The 20,153-nt window shown below is 38.9% G+C and overlaps 1 protein-coding gene across 4 annotated transcripts in view; it reads left to right on the forward strand.

The window, feature by feature from the left end:
* The first annotated feature begins 2,011 nt into the window (after window positions 1–2,011).
* b3galnt2 (beta-1,3-N-acetylgalactosaminyltransferase 2) overlaps window positions 2,012–20,153 on the forward strand; it is a 44,545-nt gene continuing 26,403 nt past the window's right edge. The window contains exons 1-5 of one of the 4 annotated variants that reach the window (XM_017722802.2): window positions 2,012–2,365; window positions 2,924–3,050; window positions 5,378–5,478; window positions 14,116–14,309; window positions 19,197–19,292. In XM_017722802.2, coding sequence (XP_017578291.1) covers window positions 2,260–2,365; window positions 2,924–3,050; window positions 5,378–5,478; window positions 14,116–14,309; window positions 19,197–19,292 — 624 coding nt within the window. In that variant the 5' untranslated portion in view covers window positions 2,012–2,259. The remainder of the gene's footprint in view (window positions 2,366–2,923; window positions 3,051–5,377; window positions 5,479–14,115; window positions 14,310–19,196; window positions 19,293–20,153) is intronic. The other 3 variants (XM_017722800.2, XM_017722804.2, XM_017722801.2) reach the window with 3 other exon arrangements.

Consider the following 20,153-nt stretch of genomic DNA (forward strand, 5'->3'; position numbering starts at 1 on the left):
GCAGAAAAATTATCTCTCAGACATGTTTGTACCATCTTGCCTGTTCTAATGAAATAGAATGGTTACAATCAAGAGTTCCCAAGTACTGTGACTAAGGCATGTCCTCTACACTGTTATTTCATAAGCTTTTTTCTCCTATTAAAAAAGCGCATTGTCAAGGGTAAATTTAGTCAAGCCTTTGCTGATTTATACAAAAGTGTTATTCTATATAATGCACAGCACCTTGAATTGCTTAAATTGTGGTGCTTCTGTTTGTGTTATACCCCTTTATACTGCACTCTGGTCATTGTAAGACATCACTTTTTTGAAAGTATGATTTCAAGTATTTGCAACAATTTCCTGTCAGCTGGATGTGTAGTGGAAGGAGATGAAAGGACCCTTAGGTTTGGCTAAGATCAGTCATAGAAATGGTAAGGACAGACTTCATTAAGCAACTTTCTAAGCTAGAAACTTCTCACAGGTACTGTAATTTATCCTTGATGCCCTACGTTTAAATACATTGCCATAAAGTTTTACAACATTAGGGTTTGTCAACTTATGAAGGTGTATTTTCCACCATACAGACTTGTGAGCAACCTGCAAAATTTGATGGAGAGATCTCATGAATATTAAAAGACAATTTTCATTATTTAAAAATAGTTACTTGCATGGACCTATTAGCCTGTATATGTGTGTGTGTGTGTGTGTGTGTGTGTGTGTGTGTGTGTGTGTGTGTGTATATATATATATATATATATATATATATATATATATATATATATATATATATATATATATATATATATATATAACCCCAGCACCCCCCCATGACCTGGAGAATTGGCTTAGAAAATGTGTGTGTGTGTACATATATATATATATATATATATATATATATATATATATATATATATATGTGTGTGTGTGTGTGTGTGTGTGTGTGTATATGCATGCATATATATATATATACACATACATAGATAGATAGATAGATAGATAGATAGATAGATAGATAGATAGATCTCTCTCCCTCTCTATCTATCTATCTGTCTATATATAGTCTATAATATATATTGCTGTTGGTTTCCAATTTTGACATTTTTCAGTTTTTGACATAATTTGAAATTACCTGTCGCCCTTTACATTGTGTGTACATTTAATAATGAATGGAGTAAATGAAATGGCCCAAAATTATTTGGAAAAAATTCTGGTTCCATTCTCTTACATTAAAAGTAAAGCAGGTTTTTCCTTTTCCTGTAAAGTTACTATTTTGGAGATATGAGGTTTTGATCTGACAACAGCGATATATATATATATATATACATATATATATATATATATATATATATATATATATATATATATATATATATATATATATATATATATATATATATACATTTCGATTTGTTGGTGCTTTTCTGCATTTTTTCTCTTTTAGCAGTTTGGATGTGTAGATTTGTGCAATTGTACAAATTAATAAAGTGATTTCATAATTGTCTGAATTGAGAAGCTCATTTTCATGTAAACCAGTTGCTCTTTTTCACATGTAAGTTCAGGTGCCACAGATAATTAAGGTCTGTTAACTTTGGGTAAAAAGCATTCATAAGAACATTCATTTTCAGAGTTTTAACATAACAAAACGTGCAGGATTTAATCTAGTTTTTTAAATTTAGTCTTTAATGTAAATAAATAAGTTGATCTAGAATAGTACATTTCACATCAAACCACTCTGAGTGGCTTCTGTTTATAAACATTTTAAATATGCACAAAATCTGAAAAAGCCATTAAAGAAATGTAAGGTATTTTTGTGGTCTGTGAATACACGTTTCTTTGTTCGCTTGGTCTGTCACTATATAAATTATAATGTTTTGGTGATTTGCTACATGGTAGTCTTGGTCTCCATTCAGTTTTCGTTGTGAAGCATGTGGGCCATAGTGATAGATACCTTGGTTAAATCTTGGAGTAAACATTTGTATTTTTTGTAAATGTACACATCACGGTAAATTTGATATAAAGCGACCTGACATTACCTTAATCCGTTCTAGCTCCCTTGACATCTCGGTACTACATATCCCAGAAAGCAGTGGGTGTCCGCTTCCGATTGGTTAATGGCGGCCGTTTTCGGCTCAGTGCGCAGAGGCAGCCAGACACGAAGTGCCCACATGGAATGAACTGCACTGGACTCGGACCTCAACGACCAGCGATGACGGACGTGCTTTTCGTCGATGCAGCTATGTACTTTCCTCAGTGAGTGCGACACCATCAAGTCGTGCGTCCATGCGAAGTTTAGCATTGTTGTTACTCCCTTGTGTCATCGCGGCCGTGGTGCATTTGTGGTGGGTGACGGACAAAACCGCTTTCTTCTCGGATTTGAAGAGTGCAGGTATGGATCTCACAGCTCGTAGTTTCGTTACTTTAGTTATACAATTTCGTGCACGTGAGTGCAAAACACAGTCATATCCTTATTCACGTATTTGTCTGTACTGAAAATACACGTTCTGTGAACGTTGCCTCGCGACGTTGCTTGAAGGTTGAATGTTGGCATCACACTAATCCATCGATTCGAGCTGGGAGCACTGTTTGTGACGGTTTATAGCTGATAGATCGTGTTTAAGACCATATATGGACACTTTCTGTGAGTGAGTGTATGCTACTGAACGCGATTACATTTAGGCGGCTGCGATCAAGACCTTAAACTCAATGCAGGATTTCAGGTCTAGCCAGATACATTCTCTCTTAATAGCAGTGTAAGAGCTCACTAACAGTGATGCAAACATGGTGTAATCATTAACAAGGCATTTTAATTGAAAGCGTGCGCGTTCTGCTGTTTGGCTTTGTGACATTCCAAACTTGTACAGTTGTATTTCCTTGGATGAGCTGTTGACCGTGGCGAAGAACTGCAAAAGGGACAACAACATTTAGTGTTTGTTTTAACTGACAGGCAGCCGTAACCCGGAGCATGACGTTCTGGTGGGAGTGCTGTCTGCCAGGCATCACCATGATCTGCGTGAAGCCATAAGAGACACATGGCTGGGGTATCTCAGGGACCACAGTAAATTCCAGAATCGGTCTGTATGACTTCTGAGTCTTTAAATCTAAGCTGCTTGGTGATCAGATCCTGATGAACAGCACTAAGAATACAGTGTTTCCTCCCCCTGCTTATTTTCTTTACTGTACAGCCACTGTTGCCCCTGGCTTGCCCGCCAGGGGCTTTTTACATTCTTGTTAAAACTTTCTTTTTTTCTGGAATTCTGTGAATCTGCTTTGTGACAACATCCGTTGTAAAAAGCGCTGTACAAATAAATTTGATTTGATGACTGAAGATCAGGCTCAGGCCTTCAGAGCTGTTTCATTCAGTGCATTTTCTCGCTGTAAACAAACAAGATATACTGGAACGATATATGCTTAACAGTGGCTCAACCTCATTGGCTAGCTGGCGAGCATTAACACATTTTAACTAAGAAGTAGCCAGGTTTGCATAGAATAAAGCAAATAAACAGTTCCTTTTCCCACTTTATTCATAATTCAGACCACCACTGTCTGCACAAGCCCACAAAATATAAACAAAACTTAATAAAACTACAAGATAAAGTCAACCTAACCTCTTCACGTTGTTGTGCTAAGTTAGCTGTTACATTTAATACTTCTGCCAGAGCCAGTTTATGAGGAGCCTGGCCACTCCCTGTCGAACAGCAGAGGGTGCTTGCGAGTGAGTCCTCAATGAATGGGAGTAAATGAATTGAATTAACAACCGTTTGTCACTGTGTTTGCACACTGTGAAATTAGACCTCTGCATTTAACCCAGCCGTGCAGTGAAATGCCCACATACATGCACACTAGTGAACACACACACCAGGGGGCAGTGAGCACACTTGCCCAGAGCAGTGGACAGCCCTATCCACGGCGCCCGGGGAGCAATTGGGGGTTAGGTGCCTTGCTCAAGGGCACTTCAGTCAGGGCCTGTCAGCTAATTGGATTGAACCGGCAACCTTCCGGTCACAGGGCTTGTTCTCTAACCTCCAGCCTACGACTGCCCCAAATGGCACTCAACGGCTAAAAAATGAAAAGTTAAAATAACTTCTCATCACTTACTCAGTACGTTCCTTTAAGAAAGTAGAAGAATGTATTTCACTAAAAAACAAAGAAATCTTACCTATATGTTTCCTTTTTTCTACAGCAAATGGTTTTTGGGCAGCATTACTGCAAGATGTGTGATGATTGATTGGTGAGCAGAGCAGCTCATTGGCTGTTCACGTTCACTAACATCATGGACATACATTAGCCAGCATTTTAAACTCCTATAACTTGAGTTTAAAAATATAAATAATAAATTAAAAATATAACAGCAGTGTTAACATGCTTTATGATATTCATTGTTCAGGAAATTATTGTATTACTTTACATTAAAACGTTTAAGCATTTATAAACTATGATTTTGCTCAGATGCTCCATATCAACCCATTCATTTTGGACTCACTCGGGAGCTCCCTCTAGCGTCTGAGACAACCGGAAGACACTGCAGAGTGGGAATTCTCCTCTCTACATGTTTTCTGCTTCTACTTCTTTCTGCTCTGATTGCACAATGTTCCTCTAACCATCATTTCAAATGAAAAGCCTTCTACAGAGTTACGATATTGCAACTTTATAACAATTTGTTCAATTCTGAAGCAGCAGAGGACTGTCACTGCAAAATATATGTAGCGAAAACAGTGTAATAAATTAACAGCACTGATGGTGGACAAACCAAAAAATGTCAACAATATTGTGTTTTTCTTTTTCCCCCACATCTGTATGTCCATGCTTGGACCTTAGTTTATAGGACGAAATTGGAGTTAAAGTTGCAGTCATGTTATTGGTTAGAAAAATGCAGTTGCATGTTTTCCCCCCAAATCTTTCAGCTCTATTTTCAGGGTTTTTTTTGTGTGTGTGTGTGTGAGAAAGTATATGTAAAAAATAAAAAACAAACGTTATTTTGGCATGATCAGAAATAATCAAAATCTTGGCCACCTCCTTTAATCATTGACAGTTATTTCTCATGATATTGCACAGCATGCATACAGTGGTACACAGAATGAAGGCATGCAAGACATTTGGGAGTGGAGATAAGACATGACACAGAGATTTCAAATGAACATATCCGTTCAATAATGGATAAGGATGATTCAGTTTTAAGTTTTAATTTTGTGTTCCTTGTAATATAGTACTTTGTGACATAAGATTTTTTTGAGGAGTTTATAGGTCATTTGGTAAACGGTAGGTAAAAATTTAGTTTGTGCTCTTCTTGGTGTTATTTTAAGAACATCTTGATTAACTCTCTGTATTCTGTTTATATTCTTATAAGCTTTAGTCGTTTTTTTTTTTTGTTTGACTCAGGGCTTCGTTTTTTTTCCCAAAGGGTGCTGGTGAAATTTATCATTGGCCAGCATGGCTGTGCAATACCTGAAGAAGATCGTGAGGACCCGTATTCCTGTACCCTGCTAAACTTTACAGAGCCAGGTAAACCACACCACATTATAGGAAGGCACAAAAATGACATTAGTGATGTAGTATTTTCATTTATAGATGTCAGTTCAGCCTTGTCATACTTCACATGTTGTAAAGGATACATTCAGAGACTCTAGCTTTGTCCCCATTAACCAAATAATCAACTTTGTTTTGGTAACTGGAACAACAGAGTGAAATGCATTAGTCTATGGAATTAGAGTATTCTGTGTGTTACTGTGTGTTCTGTCACCGTATAAAAGAAGGATCATGTTATCTTCATTGTTTATGCCCTATGATTCATGTTTCATCAGAATAACAATAAGAGGTGCCTTGCAAATATATTTGGATGCATGTGTTTGCTGACAATGCCCAGTTATTTTCTTCACATATTAAGAATAACAGCATTAAGAAATCATGTTAACCTCTTAAAATCCCATGCTTATTACATACTAAGGCTTATAATTCACTGACCACAGATACAAGCTATTCTTAGGTTATAGAAGTCTATAATCAAACATTGGGCCTGGCCTTGTAAGGATAGAAGAGAGATACAAATGCACGAATAACCACTTTTCCCCTCTGCATTAAAATGTCAAAAGACACTGAGAGGGAGTGATTAGCATTTTTTTCCCTTTTGGTGAGCTACTCTGTATGGAGCCTTAGCAGGGCCAGGGGGGGCAAATAAATATTTTGAGGGAATCATTAACAATTTGTTCTCTTGTTTTCTTTTGATCATGCATATACACTCACTGGCCACTTTATTAGGTGTGTGTGTGTGTGTGTGTGTGTGTATATATATATACACACACACACACGCCCACACCCACTCACTGGCCACTTAATTCTTTTTATCAGTTGCTTGTTAACACATAGCTAATCAGCCAATCACACGATCACACTTTTGACACATTGATCACACTCAATGCATTTAGACATGTAGAGGTGGTCAAGACAACTTGCTGAAGTGCAAACCGAGCATCAGAATGGGGAAGAAAGGTGATTTAAGTGACTTTGAGCGTGGCATGGTTGTTGGTGCAAGACGGGCTGGTCTGAGTATTTCAGAATCTGCTGATCTAGTGGGATTTTCACACTCAGCCAACTCTGGGGTTTACAGCGCATGGTCCGAAAAAGAGAAAATATCCAGTGAGCGGCAGTTGTGTGGACGAAAATGCCTTGTTGATGTGAGAGGTCTAATGAGAATGGGCAGACTGGTTTGAGATGATGGAAAGGCAACAGTAACTCAAATAACCACTTGTTACAACTAAGGAATGTTTCCAACACCTTGTTTAAAGTATGCCATGAAGAATGAAGGCAGTTCTGAAAAAAAGGGGGTCCAACCTTTTACTAGCAAGGTGTACCTAATAAAGTGGATGGTGAGTGTATTTTCTTTATAATTGTCCACACATTCTCTTTTATTCATGCACAAATAAAATAAATGTAGTAGATAAGCCATTTTATTTGTACTGTATGCAAGTGGGCTAACAGGAAACTGTTGATGGGTTTTAGATGTGCTTAGATTCAAGAATTAATTTTCATTTGTGTGTGCATTATGAGAACATTGTAGCTTCCCTTGCACAACAGGGCATTATAATCAGCAAAAGGCAAGTAGATTCATCAGTGCAACTGCAGTTTCATGGTGCAATGAAAGAAAACAATAAACTACAAGCACAACCTGAACTGCACTTTCTGGTTATTATATTTTTAAAAGGATGATGCTGCAGCTGCTGTGTTATTTATTTAAACTCCCGATTTGAGTTGCAGCGAACAGTTTTAGTGCCAAATTAATTAGCATAGATTTTTTTTTTTTAATTTCACTTTGGGTTTATGAGAGTTTTTTTTGTCTTTTTTTTATTCTCATTCCATCCTTACAAATTTGTGCATGCAGAAAGAGTGAACATTTAAGAGAGGGTCCTGTATAGCTGTAAAAGCTTACTTGATTACTTTCAGTCCAAGCATGGGCTAAGAAATATCACACGCTTGAATTCACCTCTCTGTGCCTCGTCTTTACTTGTCTTACTTTTTATTATTAAAAACACAGAGTTGTTTACTTCAGTCAGCATTTTCAGCCCTGTTGCTGGAGATGAGTTTGAATGTGAATTGTGCAGCTTTGCAGTGACATTCACACATGATCTGGAAATTATGGAAAAGCAACTTTTAGTGTTTAAATCCTACCATTCACTCCCCAGTTTTGTACAGTCTATATCTGGGAAGTATCCTACAAAACAGCCCATTTTAAATTAATTGTTCATAATGTCACAAGAACCAACTAATTTTCATATATCCACCTATTTATCTTACAGCAGTTAAGCAATGCACATACATATTGAAGTTCTAAAGCGTGTTCGAAAGAGTGTAGGAGTGCTTTTTTGAATAAGGTGCAATACAGGGCAACCAAACAGATCTTTGACAGTCTTAATGTCCCTGTGAACATTGTTTCAAATGTATACATAATGAAAAAGATATAATGCAAAAAATATATATATATGTCTGTTGTGGTGTAAAAAAAAAACAACTGGAGTCCAAAAGGAATTTTGCCAGTTTGTTGGATGAAAACGCTGGACAAAACAGTGTTTATGATGATGAAGGAAATATGAAAAATATAAATCAAGACAGAAAAGTCATGCTAAATATGAAAAATTCAAGAAAAATGAAATAAAATGGAAGAAATAGGCTGGAGAGCTTTTAGGGCACCCATCACCCCAGTAAACCTGAGTGTGGACTCAGGTTCGCTCTTTCTCCCAAGACAATGAGTTCCCGCTTATCTCTCCAAGTCTCAACTCTCTGTGCTCCTGCCTGGTTTTACCAAAAGAATTTATAACAACCCTGCGTATCTGAAGTGACCGTCACCCAATCAGCATTAGCCAGAGCACTCTTTGTCAGGGCCTACAGAGATGAACGACCCAACTCTACACTCAGAAAACATACATTGTAATACACCTAAGAACATTGTAATACCTGATTTTTATGCTACCTAAACTAAAGTGTAATCAATTGAGGTAAAGGTGTGTGTGTGTGTGTGTGTGTGTGTGTGTGTGTGTGTGTGTGTGTGTGTACGTGTGTACGATGCGCAGACTTATTGGATGTATGTGTGTGTGTTGGATGTGCACACTTAATGGAGCCTAAAGTTGTACGTGACAAGGAAACAGCCTTGAAAATCGTAAAGATAGATTAGAGGTTTCTTTGCCTGGAGGCTAACTAATAACCCCCACCAGACAGACACTCCTCGTCAATAAGCATCTAAATGTCGTCAATTGGAGTGATAGTCACCCCTCTAATCTGTGTGTGGGTAGGTTTTCACATAAACATCTTCCAGCGGCGTGTAGCTGCAGCAGTCACTTGAGGAATAGCAAAACAGTACTTCTTTGCTATTTTTGTTTACTGTCTATCATGTAACCCGACCAAAACTAGATATCATGATTGTTTCAACCAGCACCATCATATACCATCGCCAGAGCCTGCTACAGCTGAGAAATCAGCCACGATCTCTGCTTCCAAGCGAACTGCGGGAAGAGCTAGGGCTGCTACAATCCCTGGCGCTGCGTGAGCCTGCTGGCTGAAAGCAATGCGCGAGGAGGTAGAAGCTAGGCAAGCAAGCCAGCGTACACACTAGGCTAATGGCTAACCCCACACGACCAGCCATTCCATCGCTCATCTTCACTTAACGTTTATTCCTTGGAGAATAAACTGGACTATCTCCAGATTCAGCGGGCTGCCCTGCGTGAGTTCAGAGACTGCTGTGTTTTTGTTTTTACGGAGACGAGGATGATAAGCTCCACTCCAGACATTCAGCTCGACAACTTGTTGTGCTTCCGTGCAGACAGAGACGCTGAGCTGTGTGGTAAGACTCGAGGTGGAGGCCTGTGTGTTTACATCAACACTGAATGGTGTAAAAACGCAGCGCTAGTCTCCAGGCACTGATCACAGCTGGTGGAGTTTGTGATTGTCAGAGCCAGGCCATTTTATTTGCCTAGAGAGCTAAGTTCACTGTATATAATAGTGATGTATATAGCTCCCAGTGCTAATGCTACCGTTGCACTGAACAAGCTGTACAGCGTTATCAGCGACCTCCAGAACACAAACCCAGACGGATTGTTTATTGTTGCCAGTGAATCCAACCATGCCAATCTGAAGTCAGTACTCCCCAAATTTCATTAGTATGTGGATTTGCAACCCGTGGGGCTAACGTGCTGGATCTTGTTTACCCAAACATCCCTGGTGCATACAGGGCTGAGCCCTGCCCCCACTACAGCTACTCAGACCACATCTCTGTGATGCTCATTCCAGCATACAGACCATTCATCAGACATACCAAACCAGACCAGAAGCAACCTGCCCTTCAGGACTGTTTTGAGCACATTGACTGGGAGATGTTCAGAGTAACAGCAACTACCGGTGACTCCATCAACCTGGAGGAGTACACAGAATCAGTGACTGGCTACATCAGTAAGTGCATTGATGTTGTTACTGTCTCCAAACGCATCACCCCAACCAGAAACTATGGATGACTGCAGAGATGCGCATGCTGCTGAGAACCCGTGACAAGGCTTTCAAGTCAAGCGACAAAGCATGCCACAGAGGGGCAAGAACCAAGCTCTCTCGGTGTGTGCCTACTCAAAGAAAATCCATGATCATTTTCAAAACACTGCTGACACACGGCGCATGTGGCAGGGCATCCAGGCCATCACCAACTACAAGTCACCTCCACCTGCTTGTGACAGTGATGCCTCCCTTCCAGACATGCACAGAACGGCACGACGGTGAGGAAAACCACACCTCCTCCAAGTAAACTAGTACTGTGGTTGTCTGCTGCTGATGTGCGGAGAACTCTACACAGAGTCAACCCACGAAAAGCACCAGGATCCGACAGCATACCAGGCAGAGTGCTCAGAGAATGCACTGCACAGCTGGCGGATGTTCTCATGGACATATTCAGCATCTCTCTGAGTACTGCAGTCATTCCAATGTGCTTCCTCCTTCACTGGACCCACTGCAAATTGCATATCACCCCAACCGCTCAACAGACGACGCCATCTCCACCACACTCCACCTGGCTCTCTCCAACCTTGGCAGTAAAGACACCTACTGTTCATAGACTTCAGTTCAACGTTCAATACCATCATTCCTCAGCAGCTTATTGGAAAACTGAGCCTGCTGGGCCTGAACACTTCCCTCTGTAACTGGATCCTGGATTTCCTATCTGAGAGACCTCAGTTAGTCAGGATAGGAACTAACATCTCCAGTGCCACCACACTGAGCACTGGTGCTCCTCAGGGCTGTGTGCTGAGTCCACTGCTGTTCACTCTACTGACTCGCAACCGTACTGCAAAGTACAGCTCAAATTACATCATCAATGAATGAATGAACTTTATTGTCATTGCACATTGTACTCGTACACTTGCACAATGAAATTGAAATACAAACCCCCTGTTCTTGGTGTAAAAAAAAAAAAGTAGAAAGAGGAAAATAAAATAACCTAAATACTATACAAATTTACACTCAGCAAGACGTAAACAAAAAGGACGATTGCACATGACCCATCAAACTTGAATTTTTTTCCAGTTATAAATTGCACTGGCCCATTGAAATGAACTGTTAATTGCACAGTATGGCATTGCACCATAACCCGATCAGTCACATGTTTGTGTTTAACAGAGCTATAGCCCTATTGTAAAAACTTGTCTTTTAGTCCGTTTGTCTTTGTTTTCATTTGTCTGTAACATCTGCCAAAAGTTTGCTGATGACACGACTGTGGTGGGTCTGATGAGCAAGAACAACGAGTCAGCATACAGAGAGGAGGTGCAGCAGCTAACGGACTTGTGCGGAGCCAACAACCTGTCTCTGAATGTAGACAAAACGGTTGTGTGAGATGGTTGTTGACTTCCGAAGAGTGCAAGGTGACCACCCCCTACTGAACATCATTGGCTCTGCTGTGGAAATCGTCAGGAGCACCAAGTTCCTTGGTGTACGCATCACAGAGAACCTCACCTGGTCCCTCAACACCAACTCCATAGCCAAGAGAGCCCAGCAGCACCTCTGCTTCCTGCGGAGACTGAAGAAGGCTCATTTCCCCCCTTCCATCCTTACCATGTTCTACAGGGGGACTGTGGAGAGCATCCTGAGCATCCGGCTGCATCATCGCTTGGTTTGGGAATTGCACCGCCTCATAGCACAAGACCCTACAGCGTGTAGTGAGAACAGCTGAGAAGTTCATCGTGCTCTCTCCTCTCCATCATAGACATGTACACCACACGTTGTATCCGGAAAGCCACTAGCATTGTGGATGACCCCATCCAGACCTCATATGGACTTTTTTCCACTGCTGCCGTCTGGCAGAAGGCACCGGAGTATCCATGCCACCACTGCCAGACTGTGCAACAGCTTTATTACTCAAGCAATCAGGTTTTTTAACTCACGAGGACTGAGCTAACCCTCACCCCCCCCACATACATACTCCACATACACACTCTTTTGATGCTCTACTTGCACTGTCTGGAACATTGCTGTTACACTGTGTTTTCACTGTTTTACTCAGGTTTTTTCTACTTCAGTAACTGCTGTTTTTATGTATGCCATCTGACTGCGGGACTCACAGACCACAACATGTTAATGTCTCTGCACCTTATTCCACTACCTCATGTCCAGAATGAGTGCTGTGTCGGTGCTGCACTGTCCTGTCTGTTTACTGTGTCTGTCTGTTTAATTCATTGTATTTATTGTTTCTAGTTTAATTTTTTGTTTGCACACGACGTCTGCATGTTCGAACTTTGTACTTTTTGTTCCTTGTTGCACCGTGTTGTTTCTGGAGGAACATAATTTCACTCCACTGTGTACTTGTACATAGGTGGAATGACAATAAAAGCCTCTTGACTTGACTTAGGTACATATATGTACGTGTATGTAGGTGGGTGTGGGTGTGTGTGAATTGGAGTAGAGCCTGACCTACTCGAGTTCAACCTTGATTCAGATAAGCTCTAGGCACAAAAGAACATCTCCACACTGGCATATATTTCTGATTCTTTTAAAATACCATTTAAATTACCTTTTAAATTCCATTTAATAACCTATAGTTGGAAGGGCAAGATCCCCAAAAAAATATATAGTTTGATGGTCAAGATCCCCAGATCGCTTACTATATGTGTGTATATATATATATATATATATATATATATATATATATATATATATATATATATATATATACACATATGTATATATGTATATATATATATATATGTATGTATATATATGTATGTATGTATATATCTATATGTGTATATATATGTGTGTATGTATATATATATATATATATATATATATATATATATATATGTGTATGTGTGTGTATATATATATATATATACACATAATGTATGTATGTACGTGTGTGTGTGTGTGTGTGTGTGTATATACATATATATATACATACATACACATACACACACACACATGCCAAATTTAGTACTGCCCAACTCAAATTCAACAGAAAACGCCTATAATATAGGATAATAGAAGATAAGTAGACAGGGGCTTTGAAGGCTATGTATTTGTGTACATAATTCAGAAATAAAGCAGCTTTTGGCTTTTCATGCCAAGGTTGTTGCATCCTTTTCACCAGGACATTTTATTAGAACTGTCATATGTGAATGCATTCACATGCATTCACATGCATCAATGCATCAACAGTCAAACCAAACAGATATGACAGTAATGTAATGTAGTCTACTTGCATACATTTAATGTAATTAGCCCAGGTTAACAATCTGACCTCATTAGGGCTTGCTTAAAAACTTGTATTGATATTATGTAAAAAAATAATCACCATAAAGTTAATAGCTCGCAACTTCTAGGCTTTTTTGTCATGTGAATAACTATGTAGCATAATCATTAGCTAACAAACACATTTGTAGGTTGTAGCTTACAGCTACAATCAACAAGATGTCAAGACATGGCAAGACAGTTTTAGCCTACTTTAGTACTATGTCATGCGGCTAAATATTCTAGTCAGTTTTGTTGAGAAACTCGAAAATATTTACATGAGCATGGATCAGGCTTGAACTCCACCTAATGTCTGGATGTTGATTCTTGGTCATTGACAGAGTAGAAAACCATAAATTTTCATCATATCACTTCGGTCTGTAGCTACCAAAATATTATGTAAACTACATTTAATATGTTTTTAGCTCTGTCCTTTTATCAGCAGCTTTGGCACTATTGGTAAAAACTCTCTGAAGTCGACGGATAGCTTGGATGTGTGCATCACTGAGTAGGGCTACCAAAAAACAAGTGGCAGTCCTGTGTCCTCGTGTGCAATTCCTAAACGGTCCTCAAGATGAATGGAAAAACCCTCCTATTCAAATATTAGTTGTTGGGTCACACATTTAATTTAGAACAATATAAGAACACTTATGTATTTATCGGGTAAGCATTTAATCATTAACATCCCTAGTGTGAATGATGCAAAGCCCAGATATTACTAGTAAAAGTACTCTGATAATGTCCTGGGTTTTGAGTGTGAAAAAGATCCTTCATACTCACACATCTCATCTACAAAGATTCTATCCATTGAAAGATTCTTAAGGGAAACAAAAAGCTTTTTGGCATTTTTTGTGTGTACAGAACTGAATGACCGAAACCAACTTTCATTTTCAGTTGCAGGACAGGACATGGCTGTCCTAAGTGTGCCTGATGCCTCTGTTTTGGTGCTGTCTGATGTCTCGGCCATTAGTTTGGACTTCAAGGTCCTCCACTCTGTGGTCATCACACAGTTGGGTGTCTTCTCTGGTGGAGCACAGCACCATTTCAGGGGCAATGTCACAGTGAAGTTATTCCAAGTGGAGCAGGAGGTAAGAATACTATGACATTATGATAGCAGTTGAAGCTTATAAAAATATTAAATACAGCAAAAAATATAACATCATTCTCAATACTATATGGTAATACTTATTTTCATTATACACACCGTATAGCTGCTCTCGGAACAAAACCTTGTATCTCCATTTTTCACGTTTTTCAGTTTTGGACATAATTTGGAAATGTTGAAAACTCTTGTCCTTTACGTTGTTTTTATGATGAGTGGACCAGAATAATTGGCCCAGAATTACTTGGAAAAACGTCTGGTTCCTTTGACTTACATTAAAAGTAAAATAGGTTTTTTCCTTCTGTAAAGTTGCCTTTTTGGAGATACAAGGTTTTGTTCCGACAACAGCGATATATCATGATTGAATATAGATTACATGATACCACTTGCTAATTTCTAATGTCAATACCAATGTTTTAAAGGTAAGTATCTGCCAATACTGATACTGCATTTTGCTTGGAAACTTCTATACTTTTGAATAAAATCTATTAATTGAAGCACTTAAAGCTACACTATGAGGGAGAACTCTTTGGTGAAAACACATAATTGCATGTAAGATGCAGAAGAACTTTTTGTAACATCAGTTGTCAGTTGGTCCCCTTCCTTGAGTGGATAGATCTAACACATATGTACACATTGAAAGAATATTCAAAGAGATCGTGGTCAATCTTAGTAAATGACGTGTGTGTCAAGGATGTAAGTGAATCTGCTATTCTAAAAACCTTCCTTTGTTCTCTTTATTCTTTATTATTATTTTTTTTTGGGGGGGGGGCTATGTAATGCGCCTATGGGTTTGTAAAATGTGCTATAAAAGGCCTATTGTATTTGTTAGGATTTTTCTTATTCTTTTTTTTTTCCTCCGCTAAAACAAATCATGTAGACCAAACCATAAGTCGTTGGTCTATATCTAGTAGTCCCTCCCACTAATCAGGCACTTGAGCTCAGCACAGTCTGCCTGATGGTGGCGCTACAGCAGAGCTTTTTAGGTTTAGGGCCTGTGATTCTGTACCTCTGTCATACAAAAACATACTGTTTTTGTCTGAGACAAAATTCGTTCTTCTCTTGACTAGATATGTCATGGCCCACAAAACAGCTACACTATATTTCCAACAGTATTCGCTTGTCTGCCTTCACATTCATTATGAACTTGAGTGACATCCCATTCTTAATCCATAGGGTTTAATATGTCTGCCCACCCTTTGTAGATATAACAGCTTCAACTTTTCTGGCAAGGCTTTCAAGAAGGTTTATGAAAGTGTTTATGGGAATTTTTGACCATTCTTCCAGAAGCGCATTTTTGAGGTCAGACACTGATGTTGGATGAGAAGGCCTGGCTCGCAGTCTCTGCTCTAATTCATCTCAAAGGTGTTCTTTCAGATTGAGGTCAGCACTCCAAATTAGCTCACCAACATCTTTATAGGGGACCAAGAAGGGGCCATCCCCAAACTGTTCCCACAAAATTAGGAGCATGAAATTGTCCAAAATCTCTTGGTCTGCTGAAGCATTAGGAGTTCATTTCACTGGAACTAAGAGGCAGAGCCCAACTCCTACAAAACAATCCCACACCATAGTCCCCTTTCACCAAACTTTACACTTGGCACAATGCAGTCAGACAAGTACTGTTCTCCTTGCAACAGCCAAACCCAGACTTGTCCACTGGATTGCCAGATGGAGAAGCGTGATTCGTCACTACAGAGAACACGTCTCCACTGCTCTAGAACTTTACACCACTGCATTTGACACTTTGCATTGCGCGTGGTGATGTAAGGCTTGGATGCAGCTGCTCGGCAGGGTGGCTGAGTTGCTGACGTTCCCAAATGCTTCCACTTTGTTATAATACCACTGACAGTTGACTGTGCAATATTGAGTAGTGAGAAAATTTCATGACCAGACTTGTGGCATCCTATCATGGTACCGTGCTGGAATTCCCTGAGCTCCTGAGAGCAACTCTTTCTTTCACAAATATTTGTAGAAGTCTGCATGCCTAAGTGCTTGGTTTTATACACCTGTGGCCATGGAAGTGCTTGGAGCACCTGAATTCAATTATTTAGATTGATGAGCGAATACCTTTGGCAATATAGTGTATTTTGCCCATATTAAAAATCTATAGATTTTGAGAGAATTTGCATATTATGCAAAATCACACAAATTTCTGAGTGCAAACTAGTCCCTGAGTTTTCGCGCAGTCTGCACAAATCTGTGATCACTGGAATCCTAAGAAGCTAAACTATTTCATCACTGTATATTGTCCAGACCCCACCCAAAAATGAGTGGAGCTCAAATTTCAAAAATCATGCATATACAGCTATAACTCAAACGCATTTACCAATTGTTACAAAACTTCATAAGCATATACACTATGACGGTAGTAGAGGATTGACAGAGTTTGGTGTAACTGCACCGGTAGGTGGTGCTATAACAAAGAAGTTGCGGAACCAAAGGTTGTCCAATACACATGAATATTGCCATGATGCTGCAATGTGCTGTCCTGGATCAGTATCTATGAGACTGATGTCATATTTGGGAAAAAAAACATGGCTACCATCGACCAATCAGATTTCAGCAGCTGTTTGACAGCCTTAAAATCTAGATATGGACTTTCTATTACCCATTGAAGTATGACAGGTAATGGCCACTGGTGGGTGCTGCTCATGTTTTAAAACACTAAAATTAGAAAGTCTTATACTGTACAGAGGATAAACATGCAGTTAGTATCAAATAATGCTTTAACATGAACCTGACAACTTTGCAAATGCAAATCCATTACTAAATATCACCTTTTTTCAATAAATGTGCATTGTTTCAATTTGACATATGTTGAACTAGTCATACAGTTGTTTACACCTTATCACCTCAAAATTGGTCATAAACCAAAGACTGGAGTCTGAAAGTAAATTATTATCAAAAAAAAATCTTGACTTTTTCGCAAAGCAAATGTGGAACATGTCAGTGATATCCACCTGCTCAAAGGTTTTACAACTGTTATGTGTCATTCAGACGTACATTGTCTGATTGATGAATTGGTACAGACGTACAGAATAACACTCTGAGGAAGTGGGCCAATTGTGAGTAGGGCCAATTGTGGTCAAACCTGACCTCCAGGGGGGCGCTACATGTGATTATATAGAAATGATGTTAAATTAACATATCTTTTGCTCAGTTTACATTAATGTATTCAAATGTTGACAAAATACTCGTGTTCAGACTATACCACTTTGCCTTTAAATGTGTTTGACTAAATTTTGCCAGTAAGTGTGATTTATACATATTTTCATGACAGTAGTGCTATGACAAGGCATTTTCAGATTGACCCCAAACTTGGTATTCCTGTCCAATGTCCAACACTGAAACAAGGTGCAAAGTTTAGTAGGTGTAGGGCAATAGGGATCACTAAAAACAATCATTCCACATGGTGAGCATATATGCAAATTCATCACACTATAAAACAATTATTTCATATATGTGTATGTATGTGTGTGTATGTATATATAAAACCCCAAAAACACATCAGATATTGCTTCAATGTCTGTCATATTATGCACAAACTGAAGAAGTCATTCTACTGCAGCACGTTAGTCATCTACTGCTAAGATTGCCAAATCGGTTCATTATGTTGGTGTATTTGCACCCCATCTAATTGACTCATAAGTCAGTTTGAAGAATTCATAAAATCAGTATTACCAACCACAACAGCAACTTTTCATTTAATGTTTTTTATACTATGAACATATCAAAGATGAACTACAACAGCATTTTAAAGTAACTGGCAGCTAAAGTTACCAGATCAGCTCATTTGTACCCCATCTGATTGTCTTATGAGCCCAGTTCAACACACATAATGTAACCATTTCCAATAGGTTAACAAAAAAAAAACGTGTCTGTGAACATATGAAAGATAAGGTCCATTTACTGTAGTATTTTAAGATGCATGGCAGCATTTGAAAGCTGTACATTTTTTAGTGACGATTAAAGTTAATATATATGTATGAGTCTTCACTGACATGTAGGAGGGTCAAGGAGGGTCATGGCCAAAATAGAAATGTTGCGCAAAGTTGCAAAGCAAGCTTAGACCGCACAAATCGCCTCTTGTGGCTATCATTTTTATTATTCTTTTTCTTCCCTAAAACGAATTGCCCAGACCAAACCATAAGTCCATAGACTATTAGCTAATCAACATTTAGCTGGGCTTTGACAGGCTTAACATTGACCAATTATGATGAAACTGATGTAGCCACCAATGAAGTTTCAAAAGATATTCATAAGTATCACGTTTCATGTACATATTATTTATTTATTATCTATGACAATCTTTTATGCTACATTGTGGCAAACAAATTTCCAGTTACAAGTTCATTAAAAAAATGTTATCGTTAACTCTTTGAAAAACATACTTTTTAACTAGTCTCTGGATTTTGAACCAAACTTTACAAATTTGGTCTGGAAATACTCTGACATCTCTAGGTAAATAATTATTTTAAAAATGATTTCTTTACTCACTATGATGTCACACTTTCTATTAATCACCATGGCATTGCTAGCTGAAATGTCTATAACTCCTCAGTCGTTCATCCGATCATCTCAAAACTATTGTATACCTTGAGACTTTGAAGGGGTTTGCAAAATGTGGTCTAGATTGGCCTTTAGGAGGTGCCCTAACACTCAAAAAAAAAATGTTATCACAATCTCTACAGATAAACAAGTGGTGGCATTTGATTCAGTTTGCTGACCTGAATAGCTTTGTAATTGCATGTTATGTCAGATATTTCGCTCCTTGTTGTGTATTTATGTCTTAAATTTGTTTAGCACATTGTACTTTTTACCATGGTTGCCTGTTAGGCTTAATTGGGCTGTATGTGTGTGTCTTTCATTGCAGAAAGCTGTCGTGACTGCTTCTTTCACTGCTCTGAGCCCAGGGACCTATGTGGAGGGGATCTGGTATAAAGCTGTAGAGCAGTTCATTTTGCCCAAGGTGGGGGTTTGAGAAAGGACGATCCAACATTTAAAACATCATTAGTAACAGACTGAGTTCTCTATTCTTTTTTTTCCAATTTTATGGCCAGTGAAATGTCAGTTCATGTCCAGGGAAATTTTAATGACACTTATGCACCAAATCCCAACACCCACATATTTTGGCAACTAAGCAGCACAGTGGTTTGTTATGAGAACACAATAAGTCACAACCCTTTCCAGAATACACTCTAAAAATAAAACCAAATACATTTAAAATTCATTTGGGCTGGGCAATAAAACGATAATGATGATTATTGCGATATAACTTTCCTTGATAGAACCATAAGAAATGTTCGACAGATATTCAAAAGATATTCAGCATTCTCACACGTTCTAGCTGGTGTTCTCTACTGCAAGGAAAGCAACAGTACTCTGCTGTCGCCACAAGAGGGTGCACTTCCAAGTTTTTTTTATACATGATTAGAGAAGGGGGGATCAAGAAGTGATATGAGTAGCCAAATGTACTTTAGCAACGTCTGAAACGTGGAGTTATAAGTTCCCCTTTTGAGTAGAGTGATCGGCGATCTGTTCTCCTGTGAACATGTGCTAGTGATGCAATAACTTCTTTCCCAACAAGTTTTTGCAGCCTTAAATCACGTCTGCTCCTTACAACTCCTAACAGTAGATGCCTCCTTCTGGCAATCCCCCACCCCCCGAACAACTTGTGATTAAATGGTGTTTGGTTTTGGTTTGGGAGATGTTCTGACCCTAAGACCTAAATAATTTCTGCAGTTCCCCATCTGTGATCCTTGGTAATTCTTTGTCCAATCATTCCATCCTCCTCACTATGCATGGGGTCAGTACAGACATATGTCTTCCT

Source organism: Pygocentrus nattereri, chromosome 5 (genome assembly GCF_015220715.1).
Source record: "Pygocentrus nattereri isolate fPygNat1 chromosome 5, fPygNat1.pri, whole genome shotgun sequence".
NCBI classification, from domain to species: domain Eukaryota; kingdom Metazoa; phylum Chordata; class Actinopteri; order Characiformes; family Serrasalmidae; genus Pygocentrus; species Pygocentrus nattereri.